This window comes from Mytilus galloprovincialis, chromosome 1, assembly GCF_965363235.1.
Source record: "Mytilus galloprovincialis chromosome 1, xbMytGall1.hap1.1, whole genome shotgun sequence".
NCBI lineage: Eukaryota > Metazoa > Mollusca > Bivalvia > Mytilida > Mytilidae > Mytilus > Mytilus galloprovincialis.
This window is the reverse complement of record NC_134838.1, coordinates 82,524,651-82,541,249: the sequence shown is the minus strand read 5'-3', so window position 1 is coordinate 82,541,249 and position 16,599 is coordinate 82,524,651. Positions and strand designations below refer to the sequence as shown.

The 16,599-nt window shown below is 31.1% G+C and overlaps 1 protein-coding gene across 1 annotated transcript; it reads left to right on the top strand.

Annotated features, from left to right (window-relative positions):
• The first annotated feature begins 2,343 nt into the window (after positions 1 to 2,343).
• LOC143057258 (VWFA and cache domain-containing protein 1-like) lies at positions 2,344 to 14,846 on the top strand. Its single transcript, XM_076230879.1, has 16 exons — positions 2,344 to 2,492; positions 2,795 to 2,946; positions 3,380 to 3,520; positions 3,799 to 3,930; positions 4,511 to 4,631; positions 5,464 to 5,545; positions 5,976 to 6,173; positions 6,553 to 6,666; positions 9,104 to 9,209; positions 10,086 to 10,268; positions 10,799 to 10,858; positions 11,226 to 11,307; positions 11,738 to 11,822; positions 13,461 to 13,562; positions 14,167 to 14,308; positions 14,841 to 14,846. The coding sequence occupies exons 1-16, from the start codon at positions 2,399 to 2,401 to the stop codon at positions 14,844 to 14,846; spliced, it is 1,800 nt and encodes a 599-aa protein (XP_076086994.1). The 5' UTR covers positions 2,344 to 2,398.
• Positions 14,847 to 16,599: the final 1,753 nt, after the last annotated feature.

Here is a 16,599-nt window from a genome sequence, read left to right as displayed (position 1 = left end):
ACAAAACAAATTGGGAAATATACATTTGCTTTGGTTAATTGGAATGAAAGTTATACAAAACAAATTGGGAAATATACATTTGCTTTGGTTAATTGGAATGAAAGTTATACAAAACAAATTGGGAAATATACATTTGCTTTGGTTAATTGGAATGAAAGTTGTACAAAACAAATTGGGAAATATACATTTGCTTTGGTTAATTGGAATGAAAGTTATACAAAAAAAATTGTGAAATATACATTTGCTTTGGTTAATTGAAATGAAAGTTGTACAAAACAAATTGGGAAATATACATTTGCTTTGGTTAATTGGAATGAAAGTTATACAAAACAAATTGGGAAATATACATTTGCTTTGGTTAATTGGAATGAAAGTTGTACAAAACAAATTGGGAAATATACATTTGCTTTGGTTAATTGGAATGAAAGTTATACAAAAAAAATTGGAAAACATACATTTGCTTTGGTTAATTGGAATGAAAGTTATATAAAACAAAATGGAAAATATACATTTGTTTTGGTTAATTGAAATGAAAGTTATACAAAACAAATTGGGAAATATACATTTGCTTTGGTTAATTGGAATGAAAGTTATACAAAAAAAATTGGGAAATATACATTTGCTTTGGTTAATTGGAATGAAAGTTATACAAAACAAATTGGGAAATATACATTTGCTTTGGTTAATTGGAATGAAAGTTATACAAAACAAATTGGGAAATATACATTTGCTTTGGTTAATTGGAATGAAAGTTGTACAAAACAAATTGGGAAATATACATTTGCTTTGGTTAATTGGAATGAAAGTTATACAAAAAAAATTGTGAAATATACATTTGCTTTGGTTAATTGAAATGAAAGTTATACAAAAAAAAATGGAAAATATACATTTGCTTTGGTTAATTGGAATGAAAGTTATACAAAACAAAATGGAAAATATACATTTGCTTTGGTTAATTGGAATGAAAGTTATACAAAACAAAATGGAAAATATACATTTGCTTTGGTTAATTGAAATGAAAGTTATACAAAAAAATTGGAAAACATACATTTGCTTTGGTTAATTGGAATGAAAGTTATACAAAACAAAATGGAAAATATACATTTGCTTTGGTTAATTGAAATGAAAGTTATACAAAAAAATATTGGAAAATATACATTTGCTTTGGTTAATTGGAATGAAAGTTATACAAAACAAATTGGGAAATATACATTTGCTTTGGTTAATTGGAATGAAAGTTATACAAAAAAAATTGGGAAATATACATTTGCTTTGGTTAATTGGAATGAAAGTTATACAAAACAAATTGGGAAATATACATTTGCTTTGGTTAATTGGAATGAAAGTTGTACAAAACAAATTGGGAAATATACATTTGCTTTGGTTAATTGGAATGAAAGTTATACAAAAAAAAAATGGAAAATATACATTTGCTTTGGTTAATTGAAATGAAAGTTACACAAAACAAATTGGGAAATATACATTTGCTTTGGTTAATTGGAATGAAAGTTATACAAAACAAACTTGGAAATATACATTTGCTTTGGTTAATTGGAATGAAAGTTATACAAAACAAATTGGGAAATATACATTTGCTTTGATTAATTGGAATGAAAGTTATACAAAACAAATTGGGAAATATACATTTGCTTTGGTTAATTGGAATGAAAGTTATACAAAACAAATTGGGAAATATACATTTGCTTTAGTTAATTGGAATGAAAGTTACACAAAACAAATTGGGAAATATACATTTGCTTTAGTTAATTGGAATGAAAGTTATACAAAACAAATTGGGAAATATACATTTGCTTTGGTTAATTGAAATGAAAGTTGTACAAAGCAAATTGGGAAATATACATTTGCTTTGGTTAATTGGAATGAAAGTTATACAAAACAAATTGGGAAATATACATTTCTTTGGTTAATTGGAATATACATTTGCTTTGGTTAATTGAAATGAAAGTTGTACAAAGCAAATTGGGAAATATACATTTGCTTTGGTTAATTGAAATGAAAGTTGTACAAAGCAAATTGGGAAATATACATTTGCTTTGGTTAATTGGAATGAAAGTTATACAAAAAAAATTGGGAAATATACATTTGCTTTGGTTAATTGAAATGAAAGTTATACAAAGAGAAAATATAGGTTACAGGATGAAGCATGATCATTTTTGAGCCAATAGGTCAAAGGTCAAGATAACAGTTACTTAAAATACAACATTATTATTAAGTTAAGTGTAAGGTTAAAGTTTTCAAGACATCAATAACTCTTCTAAACCATCAGGAAATTTGAAGATGGTAAATTTATTTGCATTGCATCTGATTTATGTTTGCAGGTTTAGTCACAACACTAGGTATTCCCACTCTAGACAAGGGAGGTAATTTCTTTGGAGTGATGGGAATTGATCTGTCTCTGTTACTTATGTTTTATGAAGTGGTACATTTTAGACAAGGTCAACATGGTTATGGTTTTGTTGTTGGAAACAGCGGTATGTATAGAAATATAGTTTTATAATCATTCACAAATATTATAAAAAAGTTTGAACATTAGTATTAGAATAGACAAAAGTGAGAAAAAAAACCACAACAAAAATAAAGTAAAATTTGGTTATCTTTGTGGAAATTTTTTGAAGCTAGTTATATTTCTGTATTACAATGATATATTGACAAAAATCAATTGCATTAGTGACTTTTTTAAACATCTATTCTTTTACTATATCAGACCTATAGTTACAGCGTTTATTATTCTATTGGAAAACACTATCAATATATAGGATACTTTTTAATACAGGAAAAATTTTGGTACATCCCTATATGCCCAATCCTCAGCAGCAGATGGAGCAGCCCAGATTCTATGAAATTGACCAGATAGAGCCAGTTTTAAGTGATGAATCTGTATTCAACATAACCAATGGTTTACCAGGACATTTCTACTCAAAAATAGTATGTAATTAAACCGTGTAACCTGTTACACTTAAAGTTTTAGAGTTGTGTAAAACAACTGTAGTCCTGTCAGATGTCATTAAAGTTTAAAGAACTTTCAGTACAATAGGTTTAGAGCTTTGTAATCTGACTGCTGTGAGCAAAGGCAGGACTGGTTCCAAATTTGATGCTAAGCTTTGTTTTATAACTAAACAACTCAAAACCATCTTTTGTTATAAAGACTAGATGTAAAAGTTTGAATACTGTTGATTTGCTTATTTTCAATCATGGTCAGTTCGATTGAAATAAGTTCAGTCTTCATTTGCAAAAAATTTAATGTAGAAACGTACTATGATATACAATACAGCATGTAATTTTTTTTTCTCACATAATTAAGTAAAACATGCTGATTTAGTTGCAACAGACAGTAAATATTTCTGTTGATTTGTTGTAGGCTGCTTTGTGGAAAACACCAGACGTTCAAGGAACAAAACCTGCAACATATTACTATAAGCCTATTTCCCATTTCCATGGAAATTATTCTGTTGTCCTGGTGATATTTGATGAGGACATGGAAGAATTGAGAGCAGATGAGGTAATTTTCTGTAGATTTAGTGTTTCCTTGTTGATATTTAAAAAACCTTTAATGCTCTGTGTTGAAGGTTATTTTTCTGTAGAAGTTTATTAGTATTCTTAAGAAGGTTAAGGAATTCAGAAATTTAAGGGTTTGACTAGTTTTAAGATAGGTCCCACTGCATTCAAATTATGTCTATTGACATCTTGTAAATGTAAATTGGCTCTTGCATTTTCTGAATAAAAAAGGCAAATATGTGCCACATGATAAAGAATTATTTTAATCATTCTTTTTTTCAGGATATTGAAAAAGGAGAATTTCCTAGTTTTATATATCATCGTATGGATCTTTATGATAATGACACACTGAGTATAGCTGGTTTTTGCACTAGAGATAACAGCGTAGTCTTGAAAAATAATGCTACGGTCAAGGTGAGACAATATTGTGCACATCCCTATGGTACAGGGTTGAAGTTATGGTGATTATTTACACACCTCTTTTGTAACAGAGGTAAAATCAGTCTGAGAAAATAGTGCACACATTTCTTTTGTATTTGATTTTAGTAGACATCATGCATGTTTGGTGAATGATCTCTAATGGTAGTTTGTTGGCCACCAGATTTCTGGATTCATGAATACAAAGCCATATGATTAGTGTGTGTGACATCCAATATTTACAGTGTTGTATTATTTTCTTATAAAACCCATATGATATGTTGCAGCAAACCCTAAGATTCTGTTAGGAAATGCCAGCTCATGTGCAGTTTATCAACTAAGATATGTATTCTGGTATACTTTATTTAAAAGTCCTTAAAGAATTTTCCTGCATATATGGGAAAGTAAATATCTTTACAGCTGGTGTTCTATGTAGATTTTATTTCAGTCTAAAAGACTTATTTGTTAAAAATAAATACAAAATAAATTAAAACTGTAATCAGAAGTAAATGTGATATATTGAAAACCTTTATCAGAAAGTTACATTTTTAAAATTACTAAATTTTCTGTGTTTTAGTTTGCCCCAAGTGTTTATTCTAATCCAGTGAAAAGTTTGGAATATGAGCAGAACAACAAAAATAGAAGCTATCCTTTCTATCAACACTACAGAAATGCTAGATTATTCTCAAAGAATGCAGGTAAAATACCTTATTTGTCAGTACTAAGGAAATGCTAAACTATTCTCAAAGAATGCAGGTAAAATATCTTATTTGTCAGTACTAATTAAATGCTAAACTATTCTCAAAGAATGCAGGTAAAATATCTTATTTGTCAGTACTAATGAAATGCTAAACTATTCTCAAACTCAAAGGATTCAGGTACAAGTAAATAACGGAAAACTACCTGTTCTACAAAATGTAAGACAATAAGGATGGATTGTTGTTAAAAGTTCAATGGCAAGTCAAATACATACTCAGGATGAGAACATGCTAATATGATATGAATATTAACCTGTCTTATTTCTAGGCAGACAGACTGGGCCAGATTTTTGACATACTAATTCACAAGATAAAAGTCTGCAGGAAGGCATGTCATCCTAAACATACTAGCAGTCCTTATTCTGAATCTTTGCTAGTAGTCTTTGGTCCTAATCCATGATACTGATAGCTAAGTTGAGTAGCAGCATATACCAATTTTCAAATTTTATTTGACCTGGCAGGGGATCAAACCCATAACATCCTACACTCTAGACGAACACTTTACCATGAGACCACAGAGGTGATTAAGAATGCAAGAAAGTTGTTCATAGCATAACTGCTCAATATTATGGCTAGAGTTAGAATGTTTTAGATTTTGGTGAAACATTCAACAATCTCACTAGTTGACACAAAATTCTTAAGCATTACTTAGAAATTTATACACATAATAAAATATGAACACTCCTCAGAAAAAATGTCATACATCTCACGTAACAAAACCAGAAGATAAAAATAGAATATAGAAATAATGAATGTGATTTTCTATTAACAGATATACACCAGTCTGCCTCTAATGACATTGTATTAACCGATATAACAGACCAAGTGTGGACACAGGATGATATGATATGGAGGTATAAAAGACAGTAATTTGAGCCCTTGTGTCATATCTTGAATTCCAAATAAGAAAATGATTCATATACAGTGTAACTTGCCTTATCTGACACACTGAGAGGTCACAAAAAAATGTCAGATTAAGCAGGGTGTCGGAATACTTAGGTTTATTCTGCCATGATATGTATATTTTGGGACAAAGATAATGTGTCAGTTAAAGCAGGATGTTGGAATACTCAGGTGTCTGATTAGGCAGGTTACACTGTATTGAAATGGTAGATCTCCTTTGTAATGCAGAGCAAAAAAAAAAAAGATTTTTACACAGGTTGCATCTTATATGTCACAAAATTATTTTTAATCATATCAGAGACGTGTCAAAATAATGTTATTAATGTTGAGAACAAATATTCATACACAGCTTTTATTAATGTGTGGTTTTCCTGTTTATAGGTATTTAGGAACAGAAAATGGATTTTTTAAGATTTTTCCCGGAACAATGCTATCTGATATCCATTATGATCCAAGGGATGATATCTGGTATAGGAAAGCAGCTGAAAATCCTGACAAATATGTCTTCATTGACATGGAAACACCAAAACAAAACAGCTCCACTTATGTTACCATGGCAAAGGTGTTTTATCAGACAAGGTACTATTTTTGTGAATTTCTGAAAAACTAACTTTTACATAACAATTAGGACAGGTGTGTAAAGTTAGATGTCTTAAATATTTTCTTTGAAAGGCACCCTTAGATTTGAGTTATAAAGTCTTGGCATTTATTTATCAAATATGCAAAAGATTATGTATATCTCTGACTAGTTCAAATGTAATTTTAACATCACATATGAATGGCTGAGGTAATATTACTTTGCAGTTTGTTAATTTCTCTCTTTTCAAAGGTCTGCCATTAATGTCACTTATTACAGTTGAAATATAAGACAACTACTGACAAACATGTGTATATGTGATGGGGTTCAGCTACTTTCAAACAAACTCATCTAAAATATTCTTATTTCATATATTTTAAGCAGTGGTTCAGTGAGTGGAGTTGTAGCAGCAGATATGAGCAGACGTCAGTTCTCTACCATTCTTACAAATATGATGACATCCTGTTTACACTGTTATATTCTGGATGATGCTGGGTAAAATCAATTATAAAGTTATACTATAAAACTGATAACAAGAGTGCACACGCTGAAATGTCTCGCCTTCTATACTAATCATTGATATTATGTTGATAGTCCTAAGTATAAAGCTTTATTACAACTGTCTCATAAACTTATCATTAACCAAGATAACTAAACAAAGACCAATGAACCATGAAAATGAGGTCAAGGTCAGATGAACCATGCCAGGCAGACATGTACAGCTAACAATGCTTCTATACAACATATATAGTTGACCTATTACTTATAGTTTAAGGAAAATAGACCAAAACACAAAAAATTAACACTGTGCAATGAACCGTGAAAATGAGGTCATGGTCAAAAGAAACCTGCGCTACTGACATAAAGATCATAAAATATTTCCATACACCAAATATAGTTGACCTATGGCATATAGTATTAGATGAATAGACCAAAACTCAAAAACGTAACTTTGACCACTGAACCATGAAAATGAGGTCAAGGTCACATGACATCTGCCCGCTAGACATGTACACCTTACAATCATTCCATACAACAAATACAGTAGACCTATTGCATATAGTATGAAAAAAATAGACCAAAACACAAAAATTTAACTATAACCACTGAACCATGAAAATGAGGTCAAGGTCAGATGACACCTGCCAGTTGGACATGTACACCTTACAGTCCTTCCATACACCGAATATACAAGCCCTATTGCTTATAGTATCTGAGATACGGACTTGACCACCAAAACTTAACCTTGTTCACTGATCCATGAAATGAGGTCGAGGTCAAGTGAAAACTGTCTGACAGACATGAGGACCTTGCAAGGTACGCACATATCAAATATAGTTATCCTATTACTTATATTAAGAGAGAATTCAACATTACAAAAAATCTTAACTTTTTTTTCAAGTGGTCACTGAACCATGAAAATGAGGTCAAGGACATTGGACATGTGACTGACGGAAACTTCGTAACATGAAGCATCTATATACAAAGTATGAAGCATCCAGGTCTTCCACCTTCTAAAATATAAAGCTTTTAAGAAGTTAGCTAACACCGCCGCCGTAGCCACCGCCGCCGCCGGAACACTATCCCTATGTCGAGCTTTCTGCAACAAAAGTTGCAGGCTCGACAAAAAGTATCTACCTTAAAATACCAGACGACAGTTTAAAACACTATCAATTGTTTTTTCTTTAACTACATATTAATTTAAGCATATCATTTTTTAAACAATACTTAAAATATTAACAAGATATTGAAATTATTTTTGTCGAGCCTTTTGTTGCAGAAAGCTCAACATAGGAATAGTGATCCGGCGGCGGCTACGGCGGCGGCGTTAGCTAACTTCTTAAAAGCTTTATATTTTAGAAGGTAGAAGACCTGGATGTTTCATACTTTGTATATAGATGCCTCATGTTACGAACTTTCCGTCAGTCACATGTCCAATGTCCTTGACCTCATTTTCATGGTTCAGTGAATACTTGAAAAAAAAGTTAAGATTTTTTGTAATGTTAAATTCTCTCTTATTATAAGTAATTGGATAACTATATTTGGTATGTGCGTACCTTGCAAGGTCCTCATGCCCGTCAGACAGTTTTCACTTGACCTCGACCTCATTTCATGGATCAGTGAACAAGGTTAAGTTTTGGTGGTCAAGTCCATATCTCAGATACTATAAGCAATAGGTTTAGTATATTGGGTGTATGGAAGGACTGTAAGGTGTACATGTCCAACTGGCAGGTGTCATCTGACCTTGACCTCATTTTCATGGTTCAGTGGTTATAGTTAAGTTTTTTTGTTTTGGTCTGTTTTTCTTATACTATATGCAATAGGTCTACTATATTTGGTGTATGGAATGATTGTAAGGTGTACATGTCTAGCTGACAGGTGTCATCTGACCTTGACCTCATTTTCATGGTTCAGTGGTCAAAGTTAAGTTTTTAAGTTTTGGTCTATTTTTCTAATACGTTATGCATTAGTCAACTATATTTGGTGTATGGAAATATTTTATGATTTATATGTCTGTTACGCAGGTTTTATTTGACCTTGACCTCATTTTCACAGTCCATTGCTAAGTGTTAAGTGTTTGTGTTTTGGTCTGTTTTTCTTAATTTATAAGCAATAAGCCAACTATATTTGTTGTATTGAAGAATTGTTAGCTGTACATGTCTGCCTGGCATGGTTCATCTGACCTTGACCTCATTTCATGGTTCATTGATCAATGTTTCGTTTTCTTTGGTTAATGTTGAGTTTATGTGACAGTTGTAATAAAGCTTTATATTTAGGTCTATCAACATAATATCAATGATTAGTAAAGAAGGCGAGACATTTCAGCGTGTGCACTCTTGTTAAATATTTAAATAAAACTATTTTAGGTTAAAAAAAACCAACAACATTGATGTCCCACAAAAGTTTGCCAATAAACCATGTTTTTCTTCAGATATGTATTTGGGCAAGCCAATTCAAGCATGGATTTGACAAGGGCACATATAACACAAATAGCAGGTCCTGTCAGCTTTCTCTTGTTGAAGCAAGGATTTTTGAAGGTATATACATTTGGAGAATAATCTCTTCTGTCCATACACATTATAGTAAATCAAAATAGGCATTATTTAAATAATTACAAGCAGTGGTTGAATACTTTATTTCAATAATTCTTTGCCTATTTTTCAAAGGTCTAATTTAGTTCTGTTTTTTTGTAAAGCCAAGCAGTGTTCAAATTTAATGATAAGATTTCTCAAATAATTTTTTTTCTCAGCTAGTCAGTAGTGCAAATTAGAGCCATTACCATCATTTGACTTCATTTAATTTGCTATCCAGTTGTCTTTCGTTGTCCAGAAAAAAACTCTTTTGAAATACTGTGGATTCATTATTATTCATGAGACATCAATCTTCATGGATTTTGAGGGTATAATAAAGAAGAAATTTTAATTTAAGAGAAATGTTCAACATGTGCATATAATATGCAGACTTGCAGAACCAAATCAAATATTCAGGAAAATGACATTTTGTTTGAATTAATCCACGAAAATTCACAGTAGTTAGGGATTCTAAACTGAGCTTTATTTGAATAGTTGCTACGATAAATAGTGTCAAACAATATATCAATTAAATCATACACTGAAAATAGAGCAAGCTCTTTGAACTGACAATGTTGGTTTCCTTCTGGAACTTTTTAAGTAATCAAATATCAAGTATTATTCATGAAGATAAGTGAGATAGACAAAATGTTGTACTTTTGAAATAATACAATTCATGAGTTGATTCAAGTAAATAGTTGCTAAACCTTTACCATTTTGGAAAAAGGCAATTGTGATCTGTTAGGTGCATTTTGAATTGTTTCATGAGCAACTTGGCTCATGAAAATTATATACTGATTGAAGTCAGAACAATCAGTTATATAACTTTGTTTTATTGTCCAGCCAGAGGTATGTATGGATGCTACTTCTGGAGTGAAAAGGCTGACCTACAGATTAGATCTAGGTGGGAGGTGGTCCTCTATTAGAAAAGTTGGTTGTCATGACTACACTCTAATGGCCATCAACAATACCAATCTGTACCTTCTGAGTTACCAACCAGATAACTGTTTCTCTTTGGATGTAGGGGTAAGTATTAAAAACATAGATCAAGTTACTATAAAAAATGTCAGTTTGTTATTGTAATTAGAATTAGAGGATGTGATATGATTGCCAATGAGACAACTCTCAACTAAAGACCAAAGATGTAGAAGTTAACAACTGTAGGTCACATTACAACCTTCAGCAATAAGCAAAGCTCATACAGTATAGCAAGATAGATTAAAAAGGCCCTAACTGACAGATTTAAATAAAATCAAAAAGAAAAAAATAAAGGCTGGATTATGTAAATAGCAATAAACAAAAAAAAAAATATGATAAATTAAAGTCAGATATGTGATCTTGAAAAACTAACAGCAGTAAATTATGGACCATGAACTTTCAAAAATCAATACTAAATAATTTTCTTTTATAATACGCAATATTATATGTATTGGTTTTGGAAAGTAGGTGAAGGAAGAAATGGGTGACATACTGACTTCTGTTTACAGTTCACCTAATAACTACCAGTAAAATATCTTGGATGATGCATATCTCATTTTAAAAACTTTTTTTTTCAGACTTGCAATTGTCAAGAAAAGTGTTTACTGTGTAATAATCAAATGGATTCAATGTGCCAGGTTTGTGTTATAGTATATATTTTGATATAAGTCTGTAATAAACAGTTATTTTAAGAGTATGTCCAATTGTACATAAGGTTACAAAATACATTTTCTGAGTCATATTTATAACATCATAATTTTAAAGTTGCAATGAAAAAATATGATTTTGTGTTTATTTATTACCGGTACATTTATTGGTCTTCTGTAGAGATAGCGCTGTTATTCTTAGTGTAGAGTTTTCATGTTTAAACAGGAATTTTCATGTTTAATCAATTCCATGTTAACTCATTTCTTTATCAAAATGATTTACATTTATAAATCTTAATTTTGGATATGATCAGTTGTAATTTAATAGCATGCTTGATATGTATTTTCTTGGTTTCAGTGTCCTTGTACTTGTGTTAACAGAGCCATAGATATTTGTAATAGTAGTTTTACTATGACAAGAGGCTATGCTCCATGTAGAGGTAAATATTCTGAGTAAAGAGTGAATAGATAGTGCTCAAGTGATCAAAATTAGTTAAAGTCAATAAATGGATCACCAATTTAAGAAAATTTTAAGGTCTTTTTAATAGTATAAGCTCTAAACTTCAGCAACAGTGATATATTATTTTGATGCCCCACTTAGGGGCATTATGTTATTTGGTCTGTGCGTCCATCCGTCTGTCCCCCTTGAGGTTAAAGTTTTTGGTCAAGGAAGTTTTTGATGAAGTTGAAGTCCAATCAACATGAAACTAAGTACACATATTCCCTATGATATGATCTTTCTAATTTCATTGCCACATTACAGTTTTGACCCCAATTTAAAGGTCCACTGAACATAGAAAATGTTAACTTTAGTTCAAATATATTGTTTTAAAGCTTTTGCCAAGTAAAAAACTTCATTTTGTTTTACAGAAAGTTTGAGACATTGGAAGACAGTTAAGACTATTAATCTTCATCAGTCAAACATAACAGAATGTCAACCACAGTGTCCCTCATTGTAAGTCTTAAAATAACAGAATGTCAACCACAGTGTCCTTCATTGTAAGTGTTAAAATAACAGAATGCCAACCACAGTGTCCCTCATTGTAAGTGTTAAAATAACAGAATGTCAACCACAGTGTCCTTCATTGTAAGTGTTAAAATAACAGAATGTCAACCACAGTGTCCCTCATTGTAAGTGTTAAAACAGCTCATAGTCAGAATGTCAGTTGCAGTTTATCATCAAGAAATTTTATTGATGCTGACATGTTAGTTGATGAAACTGAGTTGTATGAAATGACTTACATAGATTTTGTGTTTTCACATTTCTGATTTAGACAAAATTGTTTATCTGAAACTACTGGGCCAAATTTAACCATACTTGGCCACAATCATCATTGGGGTATCTAGTTTAAAAATTGTGTCCGGTGACCCGCCAAACCAACCAAGATGGCCGCCATGGCAAAAAAATAGAACATAGGGGTAAAATGTATATTTTGGCTTGTAACTCTGAAACCAAATCATTTAGAGCAAATCTGACATGGGGGTAAAATTGTTTATCAAGTCAAGATCTATCTGCCCTGAAATTTTCAGATGAATCGGACAATCGGTTGTTAGGTTGCTACCCCTGAATTGGTAATTTTAAGGAAATTTTTCTGTTTTCGGTTATTATCTTGAATATTATTATAGATTGAGATTAACTGTAAACAGCAATAATGTTCAGCAAAGTAAGATCTACAAATAAGTCAACATGACCAAAATGGTCAGTTGACCCCTTAAGGAGTTATTGCCCTTTTTAGTCATTTTTTACCAATTTTTCGTAATTTTTTGTAATCTTCTACAAAAATCTTCTCCTCTGAAACTAAAGGACCAAATTTGAACAAATTTAGCCACAATCATTATTAGGGTATCTAATTTAAAAAATGTGTGCGGTGACCAAGCCAACCAACCAAGATGGCCACCATGGCTAAAAATAGAACATAGGGGTAAATTGTAGATTTTGGCTTATAACTCTGAAATCAAAGGATTTAGAGCAAATCTTACAGGGGTTGAATTGTTAATCAAGTAAATATCTATCTGCCCTGAAATTTTCAGATGAATTAAACAACTGGTTGTTGGGTTGCTGCCACCCAATTTGTAATTTTTAAGGAAATTTTGCTGTTTTTGATTATTATCTTGAATACTATTATAGATAGAGATAAACTGTGAACAGCAATAATGTTCAACAAAGTAAGATCTACAAATAAGTCTCATGACCAAAATGGTCAGTTGACCCTTTAAGGAGTTATTGCCCTTTATAGTCAATTTTTAACAATTTTGTATGTTTTTACAAAATATTTTCCTCTGTAACTAAAGGGCCAAGTTCATTACAGATAGAGAAAATTGTAAGTAGCGAGAATGTTAAGTAAAGTAATTTTTTCAAACACATCACTCATCAAAACACAATTTTGTCATGAATCCATGTGTTTCCTTTGTTTAATATGCACATAGACCAAGGTGAGCGACACAGGCTCTTAAGAGCCTCTAGTTATATTTTTATTACGTTAAGAACAAGTACTGTAATATTTGTTTTAATGGAAATGATATTTGGTAAATATGAAGGAACTTATATTACATGACATCATATGAGATATTATTAAAACTCTCTACATTGTAGCCAAACAGAGAAGGACTGCTTATTTATGTCAGGATGTATTTGGTGTTCTACAGGATTCTATAGCCACATTCCTATATGTACTCAAACCTGCCCTAAAGACAGGTAAGATCTCTGTTTACATAGCCACATCCCTATTTGTATTAGATTCTGCCCTTAAGATACGTAAGATCTCTGTTTACAGGACCACCTCTCTGTTTACAAAATTTACGAAAAGGGAATTTCATATGTAATAAACTATAAGGTTAAATATGTGTGTCATAGCTAAGGATTTCTTTTAAATCAATTCTCATTGTAGCAATTGGCAATTGACCATCATGATCCTACCTTGCTACAGGCAATTTCAAATGGAGGAAATGAATTGAAAAAGATTATTCTACCTCTGGCTTTTTTATGTTGCAATGTTCAGTTCAAATTATCCATTTATCTTGAAGTCAGTCTCCAACAATAAACCTTTGCTTCTTCTTTTATCATAAGTTGTCACTTGGGATTGCTAAGACATCAAATGTAATATTAAAAAAATCTACAAGTTAAGTTTTCTTGAGTCACATGACACAAACTTTTAAAAAGGAAAGGGGAAAGATTCATTTTTTTTTTATATTTAGCTTTATTTTATTATAAATAACAAAAATTAAGAAGAAAGGAGTTAACACCTTTGATCTGCAATTGTATGAGATGACAACTAGTATATTATAATGTTACTTTACAGAATGGAGATTTACATGAAAGCACCTTGTCATAATTTAACAGAACATAGCCATCAATATTTACCATTAGAAGTACAGAAGTTATTACAGTCTATTGTTAATGATTCAAATTTTGGCATCAGCCTGCCCATGATCATAAAGCAGGTAAGATTTATAAAATAGATATGTTAATTCAATAGGTTAACATGTTTTGTATTGTTGAAAATGCCCTCTTGAGTAGTTTTTTTGGAGTAGGTGTGCATAAGATAAAATGATACATTGGATAAAACCAAACAAAACTTTCATATTAAAGCTCTCTTATACTGTCTAATAATTTGTTAGGGTGTAAAATACCATATCAATAGAAAAGACCATCCCTGATTACTTTCTTCCTTTTAATATCTTCAAGGGAAATGCAGGAAATTGTGTCGGGGTACCAAGATGGCTGACATGGCTAAAAATAGTACATAGGGTAAAATGCAGTTTTTGGCTGATATCTCTGAAACCAAAGCATTTAGAGCAAATCTGACAGAATAAAATTATTCATTAGGTTAAGATCTATCTGACCTGAAATTTTCAGACCATTCAGGCAACCTGTTGTTGGGTTGGTGCCCCTGATTTGTTAATTATAAGAAAATTTTGCAGCTTTTGGTTATTATCTTGAACATTATGATAGATATAGATCAACTGTAAACAGCAATAATGCACAGTAAAGAAAGACCTAAAAATAAGTCAACCTGACCAAAATGGTTAATTGACCCCTTAAGGAGGTACTGCCCTTTATAGTCAATTTTTAACAATTTTCATAAATTTTGTAAATTTTTACAAAATATTTTCCACTGCTTAAGTCATGCAAAGTTTTATTAAAGGGAAAATTCACGATTTTTTACTTATGGTTTAAATATGTTCATTATGACATAATATATATATTCACAAAGTTTTATCGCTATAATTGCAGTAATAAAGGAGAAATTCAATAATCAATGAATAAATATTAACAACTTCCTGTAGGTCGTGACGTTTTCTCCTGGTTTTTGCATGCCGGGATTTAAAATACAATCATTAAAAGTCTTGGTTTTTAATCATATTTTAACGTAATCGTAAGCGCGTCGATGACTTCTGCTTTATCTAATAACCAGCCAATAATAAGAAGATAAAACGCACAGACGTGCAATTGTACATATTCATGAGATAAATTTTCTATGTTAAACGTATATATTCAAATTAATTTTTTAGACAACACAAAATGTTATAAATTTATTTTTAATTAATGCATTTTCGGACTGATAAGGTGAACAAATTAAAGTACAATAATCTGTAAAGACAATATGTTGGTGTACTCTTATTGACCTTTTACTGTCTCTGCTATGACTAGGTTTATACGATGTGTGTATTCACGGTTCTGTGGCAAAACTCGTAGATGGCTTGTTGAAAGGTAAATTGTTATTTGCAATTCGGTATCATGTTAACCACGCCTCTAGGGCACACCTTTCCAGGTGTGACTGGCTATTCGGATTAGTGGATTATAAAACAAGGGAGCATTTAATACACACATTTAAAATACATATTCAAGTTGGTGACAAATGAAAATAGATCGCCGTGGAATTATATAATTATATTTGGTGCTATTAATTATTTGAATTCAAATAAATTAATTTACTAAGAAATAAACAATTTTCGGTTAAAGACGGGAAACTTAATTCATGTGTCAGAATGAAATGATATACACCACTTGTCCTTGATTTATGTCTCATAAAAAAGGGGACTTAGAAATTAGAAATAGCTTTACCAAAGCATTTTGATTGTCTTTATTAGACAAAAAAATGTACGAGAATACTTACATTTAGACTTTTGAAACCCATGTATTAATTAATATCTGAAACTATTTGAAGATAACTCTACCGAAGCGGAATATAATACGTACAAATAAAGAAAAACTACTGTTGTTTTTTAATCTTTGCACATTAATGATTAATTATTGTTATCAATAATATTGTTCATTTAATTACTTAATTAGTACCTAAAATATGTCTACCGCTTGGCATTAAATCTCGGTGTGGTAGGAAACGATTATTACATATAGATTATATTATTTGGATGAGGATTTGAGCTAGTCTATAAAAACACATTAATTAGTTAACATACATTCGAGACCAAATACAGTTGTTGTAATAGAACTTATATTTTAGTCATGCATAACTGATATTGACGAAATTAGAATAGTTCGTCCCTACATCGTTGTTCTTGAAACAATCATTATTAGTATACATGTAAGTTTTCTGACGTATAAGCGCCATTGAGGATGAGCTCCAGAGAAAGCAGACTAGTAGCGTTTCGTTAGTTTGTTTGTTGGGAAAGGAGAGGAAATGCAACCAGTTGTACAGATAAACGACAGAATAACCATACAAGCATATATAGTCAACACAACCAGAAAGAGTTCCAATCGTTGGACGGGG

Coding starts and splice junctions, on each gene's coding strand:
- LOC143057258 (XM_076230879.1), top strand. CDS start 2,399: ATGGGAATTGATCTGTCTCTGTTACTTATGTTTTATGAAGTGGTACAT. Junction 2,493..2,794: donor TTTTGTTGTTGGAAACAGCG/GTATGTATAGAA, acceptor TTTTTAATACAG/GAAAAATTTTGGTACATCCC. Junction 5,546..5,975: donor CAGGATGATATGATATGGAG/GTATAAAAGACA, acceptor TCCTGTTTATAG/GTATTTAGGAACAGAAAATG.